At 39.7% G+C, this 19574-nt stretch overlaps 1 protein-coding gene across 2 annotated transcripts in view; it reads left to right on the forward strand.

The window, feature by feature from the left end:
• Window positions 1-2179, forward strand: part of PNPLA8 (patatin like phospholipase domain containing 8) — a 46940-nt gene extending 44761 nt beyond the window's left edge. For both annotated transcript variants that reach the window (XM_045494395.1, XM_045494393.1), the window contains exon 10: window positions 798-2179. In XM_045494395.1, the coding sequence (XP_045350351.1) occupies window positions 798-1072 (275 nt within the window). In that variant the 3' untranslated portion in view covers window positions 1073-2179. The remainder of the gene's footprint in view (window positions 1-797) is intronic.
• Window positions 2180-19574: the final 17395 nt, after the last annotated feature.

Raw genomic sequence — 19574 nt, forward strand, 5'->3', positions numbered from 1 at the left:
GGGCTGATGGCTCAGAGCCTGGAGCCTGTTTCCAATTCTGTGTCTCCCTCTCTCTGCCCCTCCCCCGTTCATGTTCTGTCTCTCTCTGTCCCAAAAATAAATAAACGTTGAAAAAAAAATTAAAAAAAAAAAAGGCATTAAGGACTTTGTGGGGTGATAGAAATGTTTTATGTCCTGATTGTTGTGATTACACAAAGGTATACATTTGTCAAAACTTCTCAAATTATATACTTAAAACCGGTGAATTTTATCGTAGATAGATTATACCTCCATAAAGATGATACCCAAAATTAAAAAAAGAGGGGCACCTGGGTGGCTCAGTCAGTTAAGCATCTGACTCTTCATATCGGCCCGGGTTATGATCTCAAGGTTTGTGAAATGGAGCCTCGCTTTTGACTCTGTGCTGAGAGTGTGGAGCCTGCTTGGGATTCTGTCTCTCTCCTCTCTCTATGCCCCTCCCTCCCTCCCTCTCTCTCTCTCTCTCTCACAAAATAAATAAACATTAAAAACAAAACAAGTTGGAAAGGCATTTCAGTGGTGGCTAACAGTATAACCGAAAACAGCGACAAGAGCGTAAAGGAGCAAGTAGCAGAATTACAGGAAGAAGTATCTTGGGAGATGAATTTCCTTAGATTCATTATTATGGATTCCTTAAACCTACTTTTAATGGGCTGGAGTGATGAAATAAGTAAGGCTTTGTAATTTGCCTTAAAAGAAGATAATTTTAAGGATAAAATTAGATCATTGCAGAGTAAGTCAGTTTTCTCATCTACCCTGTTCTCTCTTTGCTTTAACAGAAGTCCATGTGATGCTTGATGGTCTGTTACCTCCTGACACCTATTTTAGATTTAATCCTGTAATGTGTGAAAACATACCTCTAGACGAAAGCCGAAATGAAAAGCTCAATCAGCTGCAGCTGGAAGGGTTGAAGTACATCGAAAGAAACGAAGAAAAAATGAAAAAACTTGCAAAAATACTAAGTCAAGAAAAAACAACTCTGCAGAAAATTAACGATTGGATAAAACTAAAAACTGACATGTACGAAGGCCTTCCATTTTTTTCAAAATTGTGAGAAGTGTGTGTGTGTCCATCTCCCTAAGTGAGGGCCTGTTCAGAAGATGCAGTGAATTCAGTAAGGAATTGGGGGCTTCGGCCCGAGTTTGCTTTGAGATGCCGGAGAATTCCTGAAGAAAGACGTGCTCGGACCGGCTTGTGCAGCACAGAGGGTGTGCTTGGTTACAGAATTCATATGGGATTCGGTTTTTATGATGTTCATAATTAACAGTGCTTTAGGAATCTTTCTGTGCTAGTTGGTTTTAGTAGATCTTGGTGTTATATTGTTTGATATTTGAAAATTTATTAATATATGTGCCAAGCAAGAGCTGTGACACCGCTACACGTGATGTTTTTGCTTTAGTCACCATAATCATGTTGAATTTGTTTGATGACTGGTTTTCTGTTAGTGGAAAAGCCAATTTCTTAAATTTCCATCACTGATGTTTTGACCAGCTGCATTCTAGGATCCAAATGTTGCCTTTGACTGTAATGACATCAAAACAGGTGCAGAAACGTGGAATTTTCTCTATCAGAGGACTTTCACATTTGAAATATGAAAGAACCAGATACACAGTTCTATTCAAAATTTGTTTCTTTCAACACTGTTTGGCTCATAAAGAGAGGAGAAGTTCCAATCAACCACTTTTCCACCTGAAATTTAAAGATAGTGCTGGGTGTTAACTTTTCTAGCTCTAGCTTATCCATTCACTGTTAAAAAATTAACTATTTGAATTTACTGAGAAAATATCCCTATCTTAACAAAAATAAACTATTGAAATAATGTATTGTTGAAAGGCTAATGTCATTTGTAAAGTTTTTATTGTTCGTAACGTAGCTTCTTCCCACCTTTTGTAAGCATTTGAATATACCTGTCCACAGTGTGCTTAAAAAATTATGTTTTGTTTTACCTGATTAACTCCTTTAACCATTGGATTTCACGGAGGTTGTAGGTGTACCGATCCGAATCATTGTTTATGCCAACCAAATTCATCTTTGCTTTGTTGTCTCTCCATCTGCCATGTAAAGCCTTCCATCATGTTTAGATTTGTCCAGAAAAATGAAAAAAGGTAAATGCCTTTTGCTTTGTGTACACATCAACTAAAGCTAAACCCCATTGCCTGGACATGGCTCTTGCTTCTTTGTAACGTGAATTCACAGAGGCAGTGAGGCATGGTTCAGAGTGCTGGGGGGAGCTGAGAGTCTGGATGTTAATCCCACCTCTGATGCAAAGTCCTGTTTGTGACCTGGAGGAGGGGGGACAGGCGCTCTGGGCTTCGGATATTTTACTGATCGAATGAGAAAAGCTGGCTCTAAGATGTTACGTCCTCTTTTACGGCAATCCAAATTCTGCAAATATACAAGCAAACCATGGGAAGAGATGTGAAAATGAGCTTTCAGTCTTAATGCTTGGTAGAATTACCTGCTCTTTTCAAAGCAGCAAAGAGGAAAAATCGTCGATTTGAGAAATGTAGTTAATTCTCCAACACATCATATAAAAAACACAGAGAATAGAAATGGTTTTGATGCCCGGGCCTCTTTGAGTGTCTCAACATTCTTATTTCTGTAATAAAAGCTATGCTGGCCATGTTTCAGTTTTCTGTTCTTGCTACAGATACTAATCTTTATTAAAAATGGTAGCTCAGGTAGAGCTGTCTCTAGAGGCAAATGGGCTGCGTGGGATTTCCCCTAGAGGCAGGAGACAGCCTGGCCTGGGTTAACTTGACACTGTGAGCCTTCGCTCCTCCCACACCCCATTTCATCCAGGAGAAAGTAGATTCCCAAGGAATCTTCCTAGAGGGAAGGAAGTCACAAACAGTGTACAGTCTGGGGGGACAGAGGGGAGGCTTATGACTTTGTTCTGGTGGTAGAACAGATGGGCTTCCTCTGAGCTTCCCCGCCCCTGCCAGCAGGTGACAGCTCACCCTGTATGGAGCTGCTACTTACTGAAGCAGCGAGGATCCCGAAAGTTCGAAGCTCAAAACTTTACTTAATCTGCTATGTTCTAGCAATAATTCTTGTCACAGTTTAGAATATGTCACAAGTGTCAGTGCTAGTAATGTGACTAAAATGGTAGGTTTGTGAGATGCAGATTACACAGTTTTTAGACCCAGTGTAAGTAAGTATGAAAATACCAATGGTTTCTTTTCTTTCTTTTTTTTAAGTGAGCAGCAGGCAAAAGTTTATCAGCGTATGAGATCGGGATCTGAAAGCTCGCTTTACAGAGAGGGAGCATTCGAAAGGGCCCAAGGACTATAGGCAAGGGACTTGGCTTTCCAGGGTTCTGGTCTGCCCAAATACCAATGATCTCTAAAGATGTGAAGTCGTCCTTTCAGACCACAAATAATTGCGTATTGCTATGCAACTGAAGCAACTCATAAGAAAAATGTAAACAATTGGGAGTCAGAAGGAGTCCCCAGAAATACTTGTCTCATAAAACATTTCAAGCCCAGTAAAGTAATACTTAATGCAGTTGACACATTCACACCTTCTCCTAAGGTCACTATTATCAATGTGAAGACAGAGCATGTTAATGCAGCCTACCTCTTTTCCAGCTGAAGTTAACTCTCTGTCCTTGTTTTTGCTTCGCTGATTATTTCCCTCTTTTTTAAAATTTTTTTTTTCAACGTTTATTTATTTTGGGGACAGAGAGAGACAGAGCATGAACGGGGGAGGGGCAGAGAGAGAGGGAGACACAGAATCGGAAACAGGCTCCAGGCTCTGAGCCATCAGCCCAGAGCCCGACGCGGGGCTCGAACTCACGGACCGCGAGATCGTGACCTGGCTGAAGTCGGACGCTTAACCGACTGCGCCACCCAGGCGCCCCGATTATTTCCCTCTTGAACACTACAAAATAGACAAGTGTCCTCTGGCCATAGCTTCTCTCTTACGCTACGTTGCACGGTACCTAAGTATGTCCCCATGTCCCTGTCCCTGTTTCTTGAGCTCTTTTCGCTCTCCCAACAGGAGGCACACCCAGGTGTGCGGTGTACCAATTCTCAGTCATTCTTGTCCCCATTTGTCCTTGAAACTGGTTATCTGAGCAACTGTGTAATTCACCTGAGATAACCCTCATCTTATAATGAAGCCAGTGCTTTGCATTCTCCAAAAGCAAAGTGGATTTCTTTTCAGGAAAGAACAGAAGTAAAGAACACTCTTCGGAAAGATAAGCGCTTGCTACCAAGTAGGTTATGGATTCTTCACTATTTTTAAAGTGGGATAGGTTCTTTATGAGAGAAAATTCTTAAAAAGAGATCATTGGCCTAGTTGGATTCCTTAAATCCTGTAATTCTGTGATAACTTACAAACAATAGGTAAGTTGCAAAAAAACAAGAAGTTAGGATATTACATTTTTTTTCCTACTTACTGCGTAAGATTTAACTGATGTCTTTAGCAAACCATTATGCTTCTTTTTTTTTATATATGAAATTTATTGTCAAATTGGTTTCCATAAAACCATTATGCTTCTTGATAAACATGTATTTAAATCAGCTAGTTTTTGTGCATGCCAATGGATAGGTCTCATTTTGTGTTTTTAAAATATGTCACTGTGGTCCTTGCAGATGGATTTATCTTTTAAAATCTGATTGGAAAACCAAAATTTCTCCAGTGTCAATAATTTTATTACCACTAAGGTTGACAAAGTTCATTGTGGTTCTATTTTTACTTTTAGGGAAATCTCATAGCCATGGAAGTGGAGCAATATCAATGTGTTTTGTGAAGTATCTTAACATCTAGAGAGGCAATCTGAATATTTTTATGATTGCTGATAGTTAATATTTAATTTTTTTTAACATTTATTTATTATGAGAGACAGAGCATGAGCAGGGGAGGGGCTGAGACACGGGAAGATGGGGAGACACAGAATCCAAAGCAGGCTCCAGGCTCTGAGCGTGTCAGCACAGAGCCCGACGTGGGGCTTGAACTCACAAACCGCAAGATCATGACCTGAGCCCAAGTCGGACACTTAACCGACTGAGCCACCCAGGAGCCCCGACTAATATTTAATATTTAGCACTTACATGCCAGGCTTTATACTGAAAGCACTGTGTCCATCATCTCATTAGGCCTCATTCTATCCCTGTGAAGGAGGTACTATTATTATTCTTATTTTCCAGCAAAGGAAACCAAGGCGGTTAGAAAGTTACATAATAGTGAAATGGAGAAAATCGTAAATATTGTAAAGTTTTTTTCTCTCTCTCCCAGTTAGCCAAGTTCAGAAGCTCATTATTCATTGTACAAATGTTTTTCGATTGCCGTCTTTATGCCAGAATGGACTTCACCCTTTCCATCACCCATATTTGAAGATCAATGCCTCTTTCTCTTTTCCCCCCTAAAGTTTTATTTATTTAAGTTATCTCCACACCCTACATGGGGCTTGAAGTCGTGACCCCAAGATGAAGAATCGCACGCTCCTCCGACGGAACTAACCAGGTGCCCCAATTCCCGCTTTAACGTGAAGTGTCTTTTTTTTTTCCATTATTTTTTTACAGTGTATTGAAGTAGAATTTTCATACCAAAAAGCCACCCTTTGTAACTATACAATTCAGTCACTTTTAGCAGATTTAGACAGTTACATAACCATCACCATAATCCAATCTTAGAGCAATTCCATTAGCCCTCAAAAATTCCCTCATGCATGTTTGTAGTCATTCCTGGCTCCTGTCCCCAGCCCCAGACAACCACTGATCTTTCTGTCAGCACAGATTTACCATTTCTGGATATTTCATGTACATATCATCGTACGGTATGTAATCTCTTGCATCTGGCTTCTTTCCTTAGCATGCTTTTGAGATTCATCCACGTTGTGGCATGTGTCCGTGGTTGACTTCTTTTTATTGTTGTGTGGTATTCCATTGTATGGATATACCACATTCGTTTATCCATTCAAAGTTGATGATCATTTGAGTTGTCTTCAGTGTTTACCTATGAGGAGTGATGCTGCTGTGAAATTTGCGTACAAGCCTCCTTGAGGACCTATGTTGTCATTTTTCTTGAATAGATATCTGGAAGTAAATTGTTGCAGTTGTGTGGTAAGTGTATGTGTAACTTTTCAGGAAACAGCCGTGCAGTTTTCCAAAGTGTCTATACCATTTTACGTCCCTGTCAGCAGTGTGTGTGTTCCAGTCTTTGCACATCTTTATCAGACATGGGTAATGTTTGTCATTTTGATGATAGCCATGCAAGGGCACATGTAATGGCAATTTATTGTGGTTTTAATTTGTGGCCTTCCAATGACTATTGATGTTGAGCATCTTTTCAGGTGCCTATTAGCTATTTGTGTATCTTCTTTGGTTAAAATGTTCAAATGTTTTGCCCATTTCCCAGTTGATTTATCTGACTTCCTTTTGAGTTGTAAGAGTTCTTTATATTCTGGATACAAGTCTCCTGCCAGATACATGATCTGCAGCTCTATTCTCCTAGTCTGTGGCTTGTCTTTTCACTTTCTCAATGGTGTCTTTGAAAGCAAGCATACGAGTTTTTAATTTTGATGAGCGTCAATTTATCATTTTGCCAATTTGAGTTAATTTTGTTTATGATATGAATAATGGTCAAAGTGTGTGTGTGTGTGTGTGTGTGTGTGTGTGTGTGTGTGTGTAGGGATGTCCAGTTGCCCCGACATCATTTGTTGAAAAAAATATCCTCTCACCATTGAATTGCATCTGTACTTCTGTCAAAAATCTGTTGTCTTTAAATTTGTGAGTCTCTTTCTGGACCCATTGGCCTGTATGGTATTCCTGTATCAGTAACTCACTGTCCTTGTTACTATAGCTATGTAAGAAGTTTTTAAAGCAAAGTATAATTCTTCCAACTTGTTCTTTTTAAAAATTATTATAGCGCTTGTGGTTCCTTTGCGTTTCCATATAAATTTTAGATACACACACGCGCGCGCGCACACACACACACACACACACACACACACACTGCTAGAACATGATAGGGATTGCATTGAACGTATAGGTAATGTTGAGAGAACTGACATTTTAACAACATTGCGTCTCAGTAGTATCTGTCTTTCAAAGCATGCAATGAATATGGACTATCTCTCCATTTATTTGGATATTTAAAAAATTTGAGCTCAGCCATGTTTTGTAGTTTGCAGCGTACAACTCTTGCCCTCCTTTTGGAAAATTTATTTCTAAGTATTTTATTCATTTTGATATCATTGTGAACAGAATGTCTTTTTAATTGCATTTTGTAATTGATGCTGGCCTGTAGAAATACATACATACGGTGAGCGCACCTCTGGTGATGGCGTGATTTTCCAGTTTGTGAATTACCAACCTAGTAATGTCACAGTAGCCTGGCCCATGAAGTACGGGCAGGGTGCTACAGATCGTGAAAAATCATCCTAGTATTCTCATAGTGGCTTACTGGTAACGCATGACTGTGATAGTTCTGGGTTATTTTTATCTTTGGGCAGTGAACACATATTTTAAAGTGTTCGGTATTCATTGTGCAACAGCATGTGTATGTATTAAATATCACATTTACATTACTGCATTACTTTGGCATAAAGGGATTTAAATCTCTTGGAATTTTATTCATTTAGAAAAAGTCAGATCCTGGATTCTGGGTCAGATGATATTTTATTGTTGCAGGCACTGCGTAATTCACCAGCTACGGAGTCACATTTTAGCATTCTATGTTTTTCTTATCTAAGATGTTTTGAATTTATATCTGATTAAATGTGTTAATTGGATTAGAGTTCAGTCTCAATCAGTAAAAATATGAATTACAGGCTAATTTAGAGAACAGCACGTTAGGTGCTCCATCCATTTATTTGTTAGGTTACGAATTTAGGAATTAGAGTGCCTGTTCTCTTTGTTTTCATGTGTTCATTGTGGATTCCTACACCAAATTCATAATGAACGAATGAAACAAAACATTTTGACATAGGCTGAGCAATTGTGAGCCATTGAGTGTAGAGTTCCTGAATTCTACAAATTTGAACAGGAGTCCATGATGAATTTAAAATACGGCACAAAATAATAAACACAAAAGCTCATCTCACGCCTTGTGAATTTATGAAAATACACACTTTCTTATTTTTTCTTTACCAGTTAACAGGGCAACAAATAAGACATGCTTCTAACGGTAGAAAATTGCCATTTGCCTTATTTTTTTAGTTTTATTTTTAATGTCTTTAATGTTTATCTTTAAGAGAGAGAGAGAGTGTGAGTGGGAGAGGGAGACACAGAATCCGAACTCTCAGCACAGAACCTGATGCGGGGCTTGAACTCACAGACCATGAGATCATGGCTTGAGCCGAAGTCGGATGCTTCGCCGACTGAGCCACCCAGGTGCCCCTTTTTAGGTTTTTCTGTGAGGCTGTCGTAATTGACCTTTGTTCCTTCAGGTGTATGTTATTCTGACAAATTCTTGCTCCTTTAAATGCATGAACTCCCAGTTTGTTACCTTTATGCCTCACAGCTGTAACATTTGAGTGCTTGCCGTGTACCCGGAATGGAGCTAAGCAAGCTACACGTGTTAGCACCTTTAATCCTCACAGAAAGCCTGTGAGGTGCGTATTATCATCATCCCTTCCTTGGTTAGAAAAAGTTGCACAACATACCACAGGCAGGACATGGGAAAGCTAAGAGGAATCCATTTTCTAAAATTTTTTTAATGTTTATTTATTTTTGAGCGAGAGGAAGAGAGTGCGAGCAAGGGAGGTGCAGAGAGAGAGGGAGACACAGAATCCGAAGCGGGCTCCAGGCTCCGAGCTGTCAGCACAGAGCCCGACGCGGGGCTCAAACCCACAAACCACGAGATCGTGACCTGAGCTGAAGTCAGATGCTTTTTCTTTTTTAATATGAAAGTTATTGTCAAATTGGTCTCCATACAACACCCCAGTGGTCATCCCAACAGGTGCCTTCCTCAATGCCCATCAGATGCTTAACCGAGCCACCCAGGTGCCCCAGGAATCCATTTTCTTAACCACAACTTTTTCTAACCCTCTTTCCTAGAATGTCCTTTCCTGAAAAGTTGCAAAGTGACTTCATACCTCTGTTTGCTAAACCGAATCTCCCCTCTTGGGTTTGGTCAGTGAGGGAGTGTAATTCCAACATCAGATCGGGTCAATAGTGCTTACACCCTTGTCTACCACACTGGGTCTCTACTAGGCGTGGTGTTACCCACATCCCCGAAAATCTAGGGGAGTAGGGGTGATTGTCTGGGGCAACTAGCAGCATTTAGTACTCGGGGAGTCAGATATGGTTACTGTTCTGCGCAGACCGGGCGGAGGAGAGCCCTTCATTGTGAAGAATTCCCCCACCCCAAAAACCGACACTGCTCCCTTTCAGAAACTATGAGCTGCTTATCCACAAAATGCAAGTAACGAATTTCTTCCACAAGAAATTGAGGGTATACTTAGACCCAGAGTTAGGGTGCACCCACCGTGTGCAAAATTCCATTCCCGTTTCATCCCAATAGGAATTCTTACTGCATTCGTTGCTTCTTGTTCTTTTTTTTTTTTTTTTTTTTTAATGCCAAGTTGAAAAACAACTGAGCTGTTCACTTCATCTCACTTTTTTTTTGGACCACATCTATGGCAATTGCTCTTTTCATGACTAGGAAATAGGAAGGAGGGAGATCACATTAAAAAACAGTTTGTTCTGTTCCTGGCAGGAGCTATCTACCCTCCAAAAAAGATTCACAGAGTACAGATGTCCCTGGACTGAACTGTTTGCATGCACTGGTCCAAGGGTTTGATAAATGTGTCTGTCTCAGAAGTCACACTGATTGCCTTGTTCATTATAACCTTTATTCAGACCGATGCATGTGGTTTGAAATTCATCACATTCCACAGGTAGGAACTATTAGTTTCTGTAATTGGTTAAAATATTGACCGAAACGTTGACTTACCTTCATGATAAGACTCTTTTAACTTGATACAGATTCATTCCTCGCCTCTAGACCATATATAGTTGAGATATAATTTAAAGATTTCAGTCTGATTAATATGAACAGGTTACATGTTCCAAAATGATTGGGGGTTCTGGTAATAGCTGTGGCTAACATTTATCGCCATTTAACCTTGTGAGGTAGGTGCTAGCATTATCTCTGCTTTATACTAGCATGAGATGATGATGACGGTGAGTAAGGTCTTCTCTTTCCTGAGCGCTGCTCAGGCTCTATGTCCTTCGCCAAAGAAAAACAAATAACCTTCTCATTATCAATGGGAAATTAAAGATCATAGTGTGAACACGAATGACACCAGTTTGTTAAAAAATTATACACCTAAAAGAAATACTGTAATATCCTTTCACATACTTTAATCTAAGGTTTATCACATGTAAATGCCAGATTGGTATTGTTTAGACAATTTTCAAGGATCAACCCAAGATAAATGTACTCTTTTATAGAACAAAATAGTCTAACAATTACTAGTTGGAAACACTCTCTTATAGCATATCCCTCTACTGACGGTGTTTGTAAAAAAACAAAGTGATTAACAGCAATCCAAAAGTCCATCCAGTTATCTGAGAAAGGAAAGCTATGTCATCTTATATTAATCACATTACATTGTATTCCAAGCATACCTTGCTCCAACATAGTATTTAATGTACATTTGAATTAAATTACCTCTGCAAATAATGTAGAAAGAAGAGTGACAGCAATTGAAAATAACCCATACCTGGACCAAACAGAACAGAATATTAAAAAGAAAAAAACCAAAAAGTCACCAAATAACGCTACGTTCTATATTCAACACAGTCCTTGGGATTCACTCTAAAGGAATCTTGCAAAAGAAAGTGCCTTATCATTCTTGTTATGTTTCGTACAATTGGACCACACTGTTAAAAACAAATGTTCTGGGGTAACAAACATTAGGCATTGTGCTTTTGTGTTTGTGGTAACATACATCAACCATCTAAGAGATTTTTAAAAGACTCAGATTGAAAAGGCTCTTGTAACTCAACCTCTCTCTCTGCCTTTCAAATTTGTTCTTAAAACACTCAAATTTTCAAAATAATACTAGAACTAAGAACCATTTCAAAATCACATGGGGTGTGTGTGTGTGTGTGTGTGTGTGTGTGTCAATCCTTAAAGCCACATTCTTTGTAAATCACAGGTGCTGTTATTTTGCTAATTTTGAATGCACCCTTGGTATCAGGATACAAATAATCCATACATATCTAAACATGCCCTTAGGTATCTACTTCCTATGTTGAATTACGTGAAACGTATCCAGTCTGATCCTCAGAAACTGTAGAGGCATTGGATTTTAGGCCATGTTTGCTGAGTGTATATAGTGAAAATATCTGTTTATATATGCATACAGAAGAAGGAAACATGCGCTTCAAAGGTTTTGATGAAGTTTAGAGAGCAGAGAATTTTGTGATACGGGTTTATACCATTCTTACGTGGTGAACCTGATCTTCAGACACAGTGTCCTGAATGTGGGCAATAGTGTGTGGAAAAATACTGCCACGCCCAGCTCAACAAGCGTGATCTACCCACTCAACTCCACATCTCTTTAGGGTGATTTTCACAACCAGAGTCACTCTTTTAAAAACAAGCGTCTTGTAGGCACTGCAGTCATCTGCAAATATCTGCGAGCCACGATTGCGATTTTAAAACACGTAAATGAAACTATCATACGTGCTTCTGTTTGAAGCACGAAAGAGAAAGGAAGGAACATTCTCACGGGGTCCCATAATTGAAGTAACGTAACTTTCTTTCTTTTTAACTAATTACATTATGTATTCCCAACTCAGCTTATCATACGCTTCTCTTGCGAATACCTCACGGTTTCCGGCCCCCTGCTCGATACATTAGAGGTCCTTAATATTTTTCTTAAATGAGGCTAACCTGACTGATCTCCCTGAAACCATTATGGGGAGGTGGGGGAAAGGCAACGGCTTTCAAAAGTACTGTCTGAAACCCTTGACCTTTGAAATCTGAACACGGGGCCGTTCCCTGTCTGGTACGTAGGCTCTTGGCGGGTACCATTTTCCTCGGGGTGAGTGGGACCCTTCACAGATCATAGAAATGGCACAGATGACAAAGCCTGGCATTTCCTGTCGCCTGGTGCCTGGGGTAAACGCTGCTGGCATCGGTCTGTGTGCCTCATCTTGACAGGGGCTCAAATACAGCCCTTCTGGGCACAGAAGACAGATTTCTTTTGTTTGAAACGTGAGCTTTTATCTAACTCTATCTCACCAGTATCTTCTCATTCTAAAACCATGTTCCTGTTCATCCTAGCTGCTCCCCTCACTTGGGGTCTCAGTCTTTTTTTTTTTTTTTTTTTTTTTTTTTTTTTGCAGATGGAGTCTTTTTATTGGGCTGTCTACATCCTTGAAGATGCACCTTGTTTTAGTAAATTTATGGGTGGAGAGCTCTGTGTCTTCAGTGGACAGTAACTATAGTCACACATCCGTATACATTTATTCTGTGGTTGCAGACAGCATTTCTAGCCTTTCCCAAACACTTGCAAATATACTTCTTCTTTTTATTCTAACGACCGTCTTGTGGGTTTGGCCGGGCCAGCACGTGTACCCCACAAGGAATATATGAAAAGCACATCACCAGCAAATCCAAAGGCTTGCGTGACCTCACCCTGTTCAATATGATGGCTTGAGCCAGTGGCCTCCTAGTCCAGGACTCTTTCCACTGCTTCGCCAATAATAGCTGGGGGGGGGGGGGGTGGAGTGAGGGGGGGGGGATTGGATGCAATTAATAGGTTTTGGTCGTGGTAGTGACTTGTGTTCTTGCCCGGTATTGCGCAAGAGCTGTTTCTGTGACATTTGCTTTTATTTTTCTAAAAGGGGAAGGCTTCATCGTCTAAATGACATTTAGTAAGGGCCCTTTTGTATCATTGCCTTTAACTCTTAATGCCGTTTCGGTACATCGAGAAACTTGTCCTAAAAGATCTGGATGTGAAAGATCTGGATGTCAGAAAAATAAGACAGGGAGTGATAGCCTACGTGCTTTGGAAGTACACAAATGGTGTTGTGTTGTCCAGTTGTCTGTCTAGTCTCCCCAGAGTCCCCGTCACAGCCCGCGGGAGGTGATAGGTTTTGTGTTAAGATGAAGGTCTTTGTTGTGGTTCCAAGTGAGACTTGAGCCAAGTTCCTTCACCTCCCCGACAGTTTCCTCACCCGAAAAGTGCCGTGTTGTGAGCAGGAAGAATAACAGAAGTCAAAGTGCCTGGAATATAGTCAGCACCCAATCGGTAATTGCTATTATTTTTGTGTTCTGGGAAATTAAGGTACTGAGGGAAAGTACATTCAGTTAATATTATTTTTCCCGGAAATACATTAGTTCCAACATCTAAGTGTGTGTTTCTCAAACACAATATCTTAGCCCGAAGTTGTGCAACATTCTTCCCCTCCAAACCTTGTAAGGATCATAGAATCATTTGACAGGGCAGGGCGTCTTTTTAGTTTTCTGCATTATCTTTTATTATTGTTACATCGTACTGCATGTTGCATTGCTAAACACACTAATGCTATTACACTTAGTATTGTACTTTGGGATAAAAATCGAGGATACAAATGCTCTTGTTGCACGTGAATTATTACATCTCTGTTATTTGCTTCCAAATGGTTTTAAAACAATTTCCTGAAATTGATTTTAAAATAACACAACCACAACAACAAAAAAATAAAATAAAACAGAGTAACAAGCATGAGAACTGTAGACCTACATGTCTTCTATATGCCTAAAAAGATGCTTTAAGATATTTAGCAAATTACATTTCCAGCAGGTTGCAATAGTTGCTAACTGTGCAAATGAAACCAGGTAGCTGTGAAGAAATCCATCGTGGAGCCCACCAGGTACCACAGTCTGGTCTATGGCATGATGTACAGAAGGGACGGGGGGGAAAAATGAGAAAAGAGACTTTTCGTTGACTTACATTTTTAAAAAGTTTTATTTCCAGCGGAGCTAACATATGGTGTTATGTTAGTTTCAGTTGTACAACATAGTGATTCAACACTTTCATCTATTACTTGGTGCTCATCAAGATAATTTTATTTAGTTTAATTAATTATAAGTTTAACTAATCCCCCTCACCAATTGGACCCATCACCCCACCCAACTCCCCTCTGGTAACTACGTGTTTGTTCTCTATAGTTAAGAGTCTGTTTTTTGGTTTGTCATTCTCTTTTTCTTCGCTTTGTTCGTTTTGTTTGCTTCTTTTTAAAAATGTTTTTATTTATTTATTTTGAGAGAGAGAGCGAGCAGGGGAGGGGCAGAGAGAGAGGGAGAGAGAGAGCACCAAGGAGGCTCCACGCCATCGGCGCAGAGCCCGATGTGGGGGCTTGATCCCCCGAAGTGTGAGATCATGACTTGAGCCGAAATCAAGAGTAGGATGCCTAACCAACTGTGCCACCCGGGGCCCCTTTTTTTGTTTCTCAAATACCACATATGAATGAAATCATGTGGCATTTTTCTCTCTCTGTCTGAACTATTTCAGTTAGCGTTACACCCTCTAAATCCATCCATATTGTTGCAAATGGCAAGATTCCATTCTTTTTTGTGGCTGAATAATATTCCACTGTGTTTATATACACGCGCACACGTGCACACACACACACACACACACACATCATCATCCTCCTCCTCATCATCATCTTCTTTATTCGTCTATCAATGGACACTTAGGCTCTTTCCACAGTTCGGCTATTGTAAATAATGCTACAATCAGTACAGGTGTGCTTGTATCCCTTTGAATTAGTGTTTTCATATTCTTTGGGTAAATACGGAGAGATTCGATTCCTGGATTATAGGTCGTTCTATTTTTAACTTTTTGAGGAAGCTCCATACTGTTTTCCAGAGTGGCTGCACCAGTTTGCATTCCCACCAGCAGTGCACTGGGTTTCCTTTGTCTCCAATTCCTTGCAAATACTTGTTGTTTCTTGTGTTTTTGGTTTTAGCCATTCAGACAGGTGTGAGGTGATACCTCATTGCAGTTTTGATTTTCATTTCCCTGATGGTAAGTGGTGATGATGAACATCTTTTCATTTGTCTGTTGGCCACCTGTATGTCTTCTCTGGAGAAATGTCTGTTTATATCTTTTGCCCATTTTTTAAATTGGATTATTTAGGTGTTCAGTGTTGAGTTGTGTAACTTCTTTACATATTTTGAACACTAACCTTTATCAGAGATGTCATTTGCAAATATCTTCTCCCATTTTGTAGGTTGCCTTATAATTTCATTGATTGTTTCCTTCACTGTGCAGAAGCTTTTTATTTTGATGTAATCCCACTAGTTTATTTTTGCTTTGTTTCCCTCGCCTCAGGAGACATATGTAGAAAGATGTTGCTATGACCAATGTCAGAGAAATTACTGCCTGTGTTCTCTTCTCAGATTTTTATGGTTTCAGGTCTTACATCGAGATCCTCAATCCATTTTGAGGATAAATCCATTTATTTTTGTGTATGGTGTAAGAAAGTGGTTCCATTTCTTTCTTCTTCTTTTTTTTAACGTTTATTTATTTTTGAATGACAGAGAATGACTGGGGAAGGGACAGAGAGAGAGAGAGAGAGAGAGAGAGACAGAATCTGAAGCAGGCTCCAGGCTCCGAGTTGTCAAGACAGAGCTTGACACGAGGCTCAAACCCACAAACCATGAGATCATGACCTGAGCCAAAGTCAGATGCTTAACCGACTGAACCACCCAGGCGCTCCTCCATTTCTTTTTTCTACATGTTGCTTGTCCAGTTTTTCCAACACCATTTGTTGAAGAGACTGTCTTTTTCCCATTGTGTATTCTTTCCTGCTTTGTTGAAGGCTAATGGACCATATAGCTGTGGGTTTATTTCTGGGTTTTCTATTCTGTTCCATTGATCTATGTGTCTGTTTTTGGGCCAGTACCATACTGTTTTGATGACTACAGCTTTGTAATACAACTTGAAGTCTGGAATTGTGGTATCTGCAGTTTTATTTTTCTTTTTCGAGATTGCTTTGGCTATTTGTTTTTTATTTATTTATTTATTTATTATTATTTTTTTTAATATATGAAATTTATTGTCAAATTGGTTTCCATACAACACCCAGTGCTCATCCCAAAAGGTGCCCTCCTCAATACCCATCACCCACCCTCTCCTCCCTCCCACCCCCCATCAACCCTCAGTTTGTTCTCAGACTTTAACAGTCTCTTATGCTTTGGCTCTCTCCCACTCTAACCTCTTTTTTTTTTTTTTTTCTTTTTTCCTCCCCCTCCCCATAGGTTCCTGTTAAGTTTCTCAGGATCCACATAAGAGTGAAACCATATGGTATCTGTCTTTCTCTGTATGGCTTATTTCACTTAGCATCACACTCTCCAGTTCCATCCACGTTGCTACAAAAGGCCATATTTCATTTTTTCTCATTGCCACGTAGTATTCCATTGTGTATATAAACCACAATTTCTTTATCCATTCATCAGTTGATGGACATTTAGGCTCTTTCCATAATTTGGCTATTGTTGAGAGTGCTGCTATGAACATTGGGGTACAAGTGCCCCTATGCATCAGTACTCCTGTATCCCTTGGATAAATTCCTAGCAGTGCTATTGCTGGGTCATAGGGGAGGTCTATTTTTAATTTTCTGAGGAACCTCCACACTGCTTTCCAGAGCGGCTGTACCAATTTGCATTCCCACCAACAGTGCAAGAGGGTTCCCGTTTCTCTACATCCTCTCCAGCATCTATAGTCTCCTGATTTGTTCATTTTGGCCACTCTGACTGGCGTGAGGTGATACCTGAGTGTGGTTTTGATTTGTATTTCCCTGATAAGGAGCGACGCTGAACATCTTTTCATGTGCCTGTTGGCCATCCGCATGTCTTCTTTAGAGAAGTGTCTATTCATGTTTTCTGCCCATTTCTTCACTGGGTTATTTGGTTTTCGGGTGTGGAGTTTGGTGAGCTCTTTATAGATTCTGGATACTAGCCCTTTGTCCGATATGTCATTTGCAAATATCTTTTCCCATTCCGTTGGTTGCCTTTTAGTTTTGTTTGTTGTTTCCTTTGCTGTGCAGAAGCTTTTTATCTTCATAAGGTCCCAGTAATTCACTTTTGCTTTTAATTCCCTTGCCTTTGGGGATGTGTCGAGTAAGAGATTGCTACGGCTGAGGTCAGAGAGGTCTTTTCCTGCTTTCTCCTCTAAGGTTTTGATGGTTTCCTGCCTCACATTCAGGTCCTTTATCCGTTTTGAGTTTATTTTTGTGAATGGTGTGAGAAAGTGGTCTAGTTTCAACCTTCTGCATGTTGCTGTCCAGTTCTCCCAGCACCATTTGTTAAAGAGGCTGTCTTTTTTCCATTGGATGTTCTTTCCTGCTTTGTCAAAGATGAGTTGACCATACGTTTGTGGGTCTAGTTCTGGGGTTTCTATTCTATTCCATTGGTCTATGTGTCTGTTTTTGTGCCAATACCATGCTGTCTTGATGATGACAGCTTTGTAGTAGAGGCTAAAGTCTGGGATTGTGATGCCTCCTGCTTTGGTCTTCTTCTTCAAAATTCCTTTGGCTATTCGGGGCCTTTTGTGGTTCCATATGAATTTTAGGATTGCTTGTTCTAGTTTCGAGAAGAATGCTGATGCAATTTTGATTGGGATTGCATTGAATGTGTAGATAGCTTTGGGTAGTATTGACATTTTGACGATATTTATTTTTCCAATCCATGAGCAGGGAATGTCTTTCCATTTCTTTAAATCTTCTTCAATTACCTTCATAAGCTTTCTATAGTTTTCAGCATACAGATCCTTTACATCTTTGGTTAGATTTATTCCTAGGTATTTTATGCTTCTTGGTGCAATTGTGAATGGGATCAGTTTCTTTATTTGTCTTTCTGTTGCTTCATTGTTAGTGTATAAGAATGCAACTGATTTCTGTATATTGATTTTGTATCCTGCAACTTTGCTGAATTCATGTATCAATTCTAGCAGACTTTTGGTGGAGTCTATCGGATTTTCCATGTATAATATCATGTCATCTGCAAAAAGTGAAAGCTTGACTTCATCTTTGCCAATTTTGATGCCTTTGATTTCCTTTTGTTGTCTGATTGCTGATGCTAGAACTTCCAGCACTATGGTAAACAACAGCGGTGAGAGTGGGCATCCCTGTCGTGTTCCTGATCTCAGGGAAAAAGCTCTCAGTTTTTCCCCATTGAGGATGATGTTAGCTGTGGGCTTTTCATAAATGGCTTTTATGATCTTTAAGTATGTTCCTTCTATCCCGACTTTCTCAAGGGTTTTTATTAAGAAAGGGTGCTGGATTTTGTCAAAGGCCTTTTCTGCATCGATTGACAGGATCATATGGTTCTTCTCTCTTTTTTTGTTAATGTGATGTATCACGTTGATTGATTTGCGAATGTTGAACCAGCCCTGCATCCCAGGAATGAATCCCACTTGATCATGGTGAATAATTCTTTTTATATGCCATTGAATTCGATTTGCTAGTATCTTATTGAGAATTTTTGCATCCATATTCATCAGGGATATTGGCCGGTAGTTCTCTTTTTTTACTGGGTCTCTGTCTGGTTTAGGAATCAAAGTAATACTGGCTTCATAGAATGAGTCTGGAAGTTTTCCTTCCCTTTCTATTTCTTGGAATAGCTTGAGAAGGATAGGTATTATCTCTGCTTTAAACGTCAGGTAGAACTCCCCTGGGAAGCCATCTGGTCCTGGACTCTTATTTGTTGGGAGATTTTTGATAACCGATTCAATTTCTTCGCTGGTTATGGGTCTGTTCAAGCTTTCTATTTCCTCCTGATTGAGTTTTGGAAGAGTGTGGGTGTTCAGGAATTTGTCCATTTCTTCCAGGTTGTCCAATTTGTTGGCATATAATTTTTCATAGTATTCCCTGATAATTGTTTGTATCTCTGAGGGATTGGTTGTCATAATTCCATTTTCATTCATGATTTTATCTATTTGGGTCATCTCCCTTTTCTTTTTGAGAAGCCTGGCTAGAGGTTTGTCAATTTTGTTTATTTTTTCAAAAAAGCAACTCTTGGTTTTGTTGATCTGCTCTACAGTTTTTTTAGACTCTATATTGTTTATTTCTGCTCTGATCTTTATTATTTCTCTTCTTCTGCTGGGTTTAGGCTGCCTTTGCTGTTCTGCTTCTATTTCCTTTAGGTGTGCTGTTAGATCTTGTATTTGGGATTTTTCTTGTTTCTTGAGATAGGCCTGGATTGCAATGTATTTTCCTCTCAGGACTGCCTTCGCTGCGTCCCAAAGCGTTTGGATTGTTGTATTTTCATTTTTGTTTGTTTCCATATATTTTTTAATTTCTTCTCTAATTGCCTGGTTGACCCACTCATTCGTTAGTAGGGTGTTCTTTAACCTCCATGCTTTTGGAGGTTTTCCAGACTTTTTCCTGTGGTTGATTTCAAGCTTCATAGCATTGTGGTCTGAAAGTATGCATGGTATAATTTCAATTCTTGTAAACTTATGAAGGGCTGTTTTGTGACCCAGTATATGATCTATCTTGGAGAATGTTCCATGTGCACTCGAGAAGAAAGTATATTCTGTTGCTTTGGGATGCAGAGTTCTAAATATATCTGTCAAGTCCATCTGATCCAATGTCTCATTC

Source organism: Leopardus geoffroyi, chromosome A2 (assembly GCF_018350155.1).
Source record: "Leopardus geoffroyi isolate Oge1 chromosome A2, O.geoffroyi_Oge1_pat1.0, whole genome shotgun sequence".
Classification (NCBI taxonomy): domain Eukaryota; kingdom Metazoa; phylum Chordata; class Mammalia; order Carnivora; family Felidae; genus Leopardus; species Leopardus geoffroyi.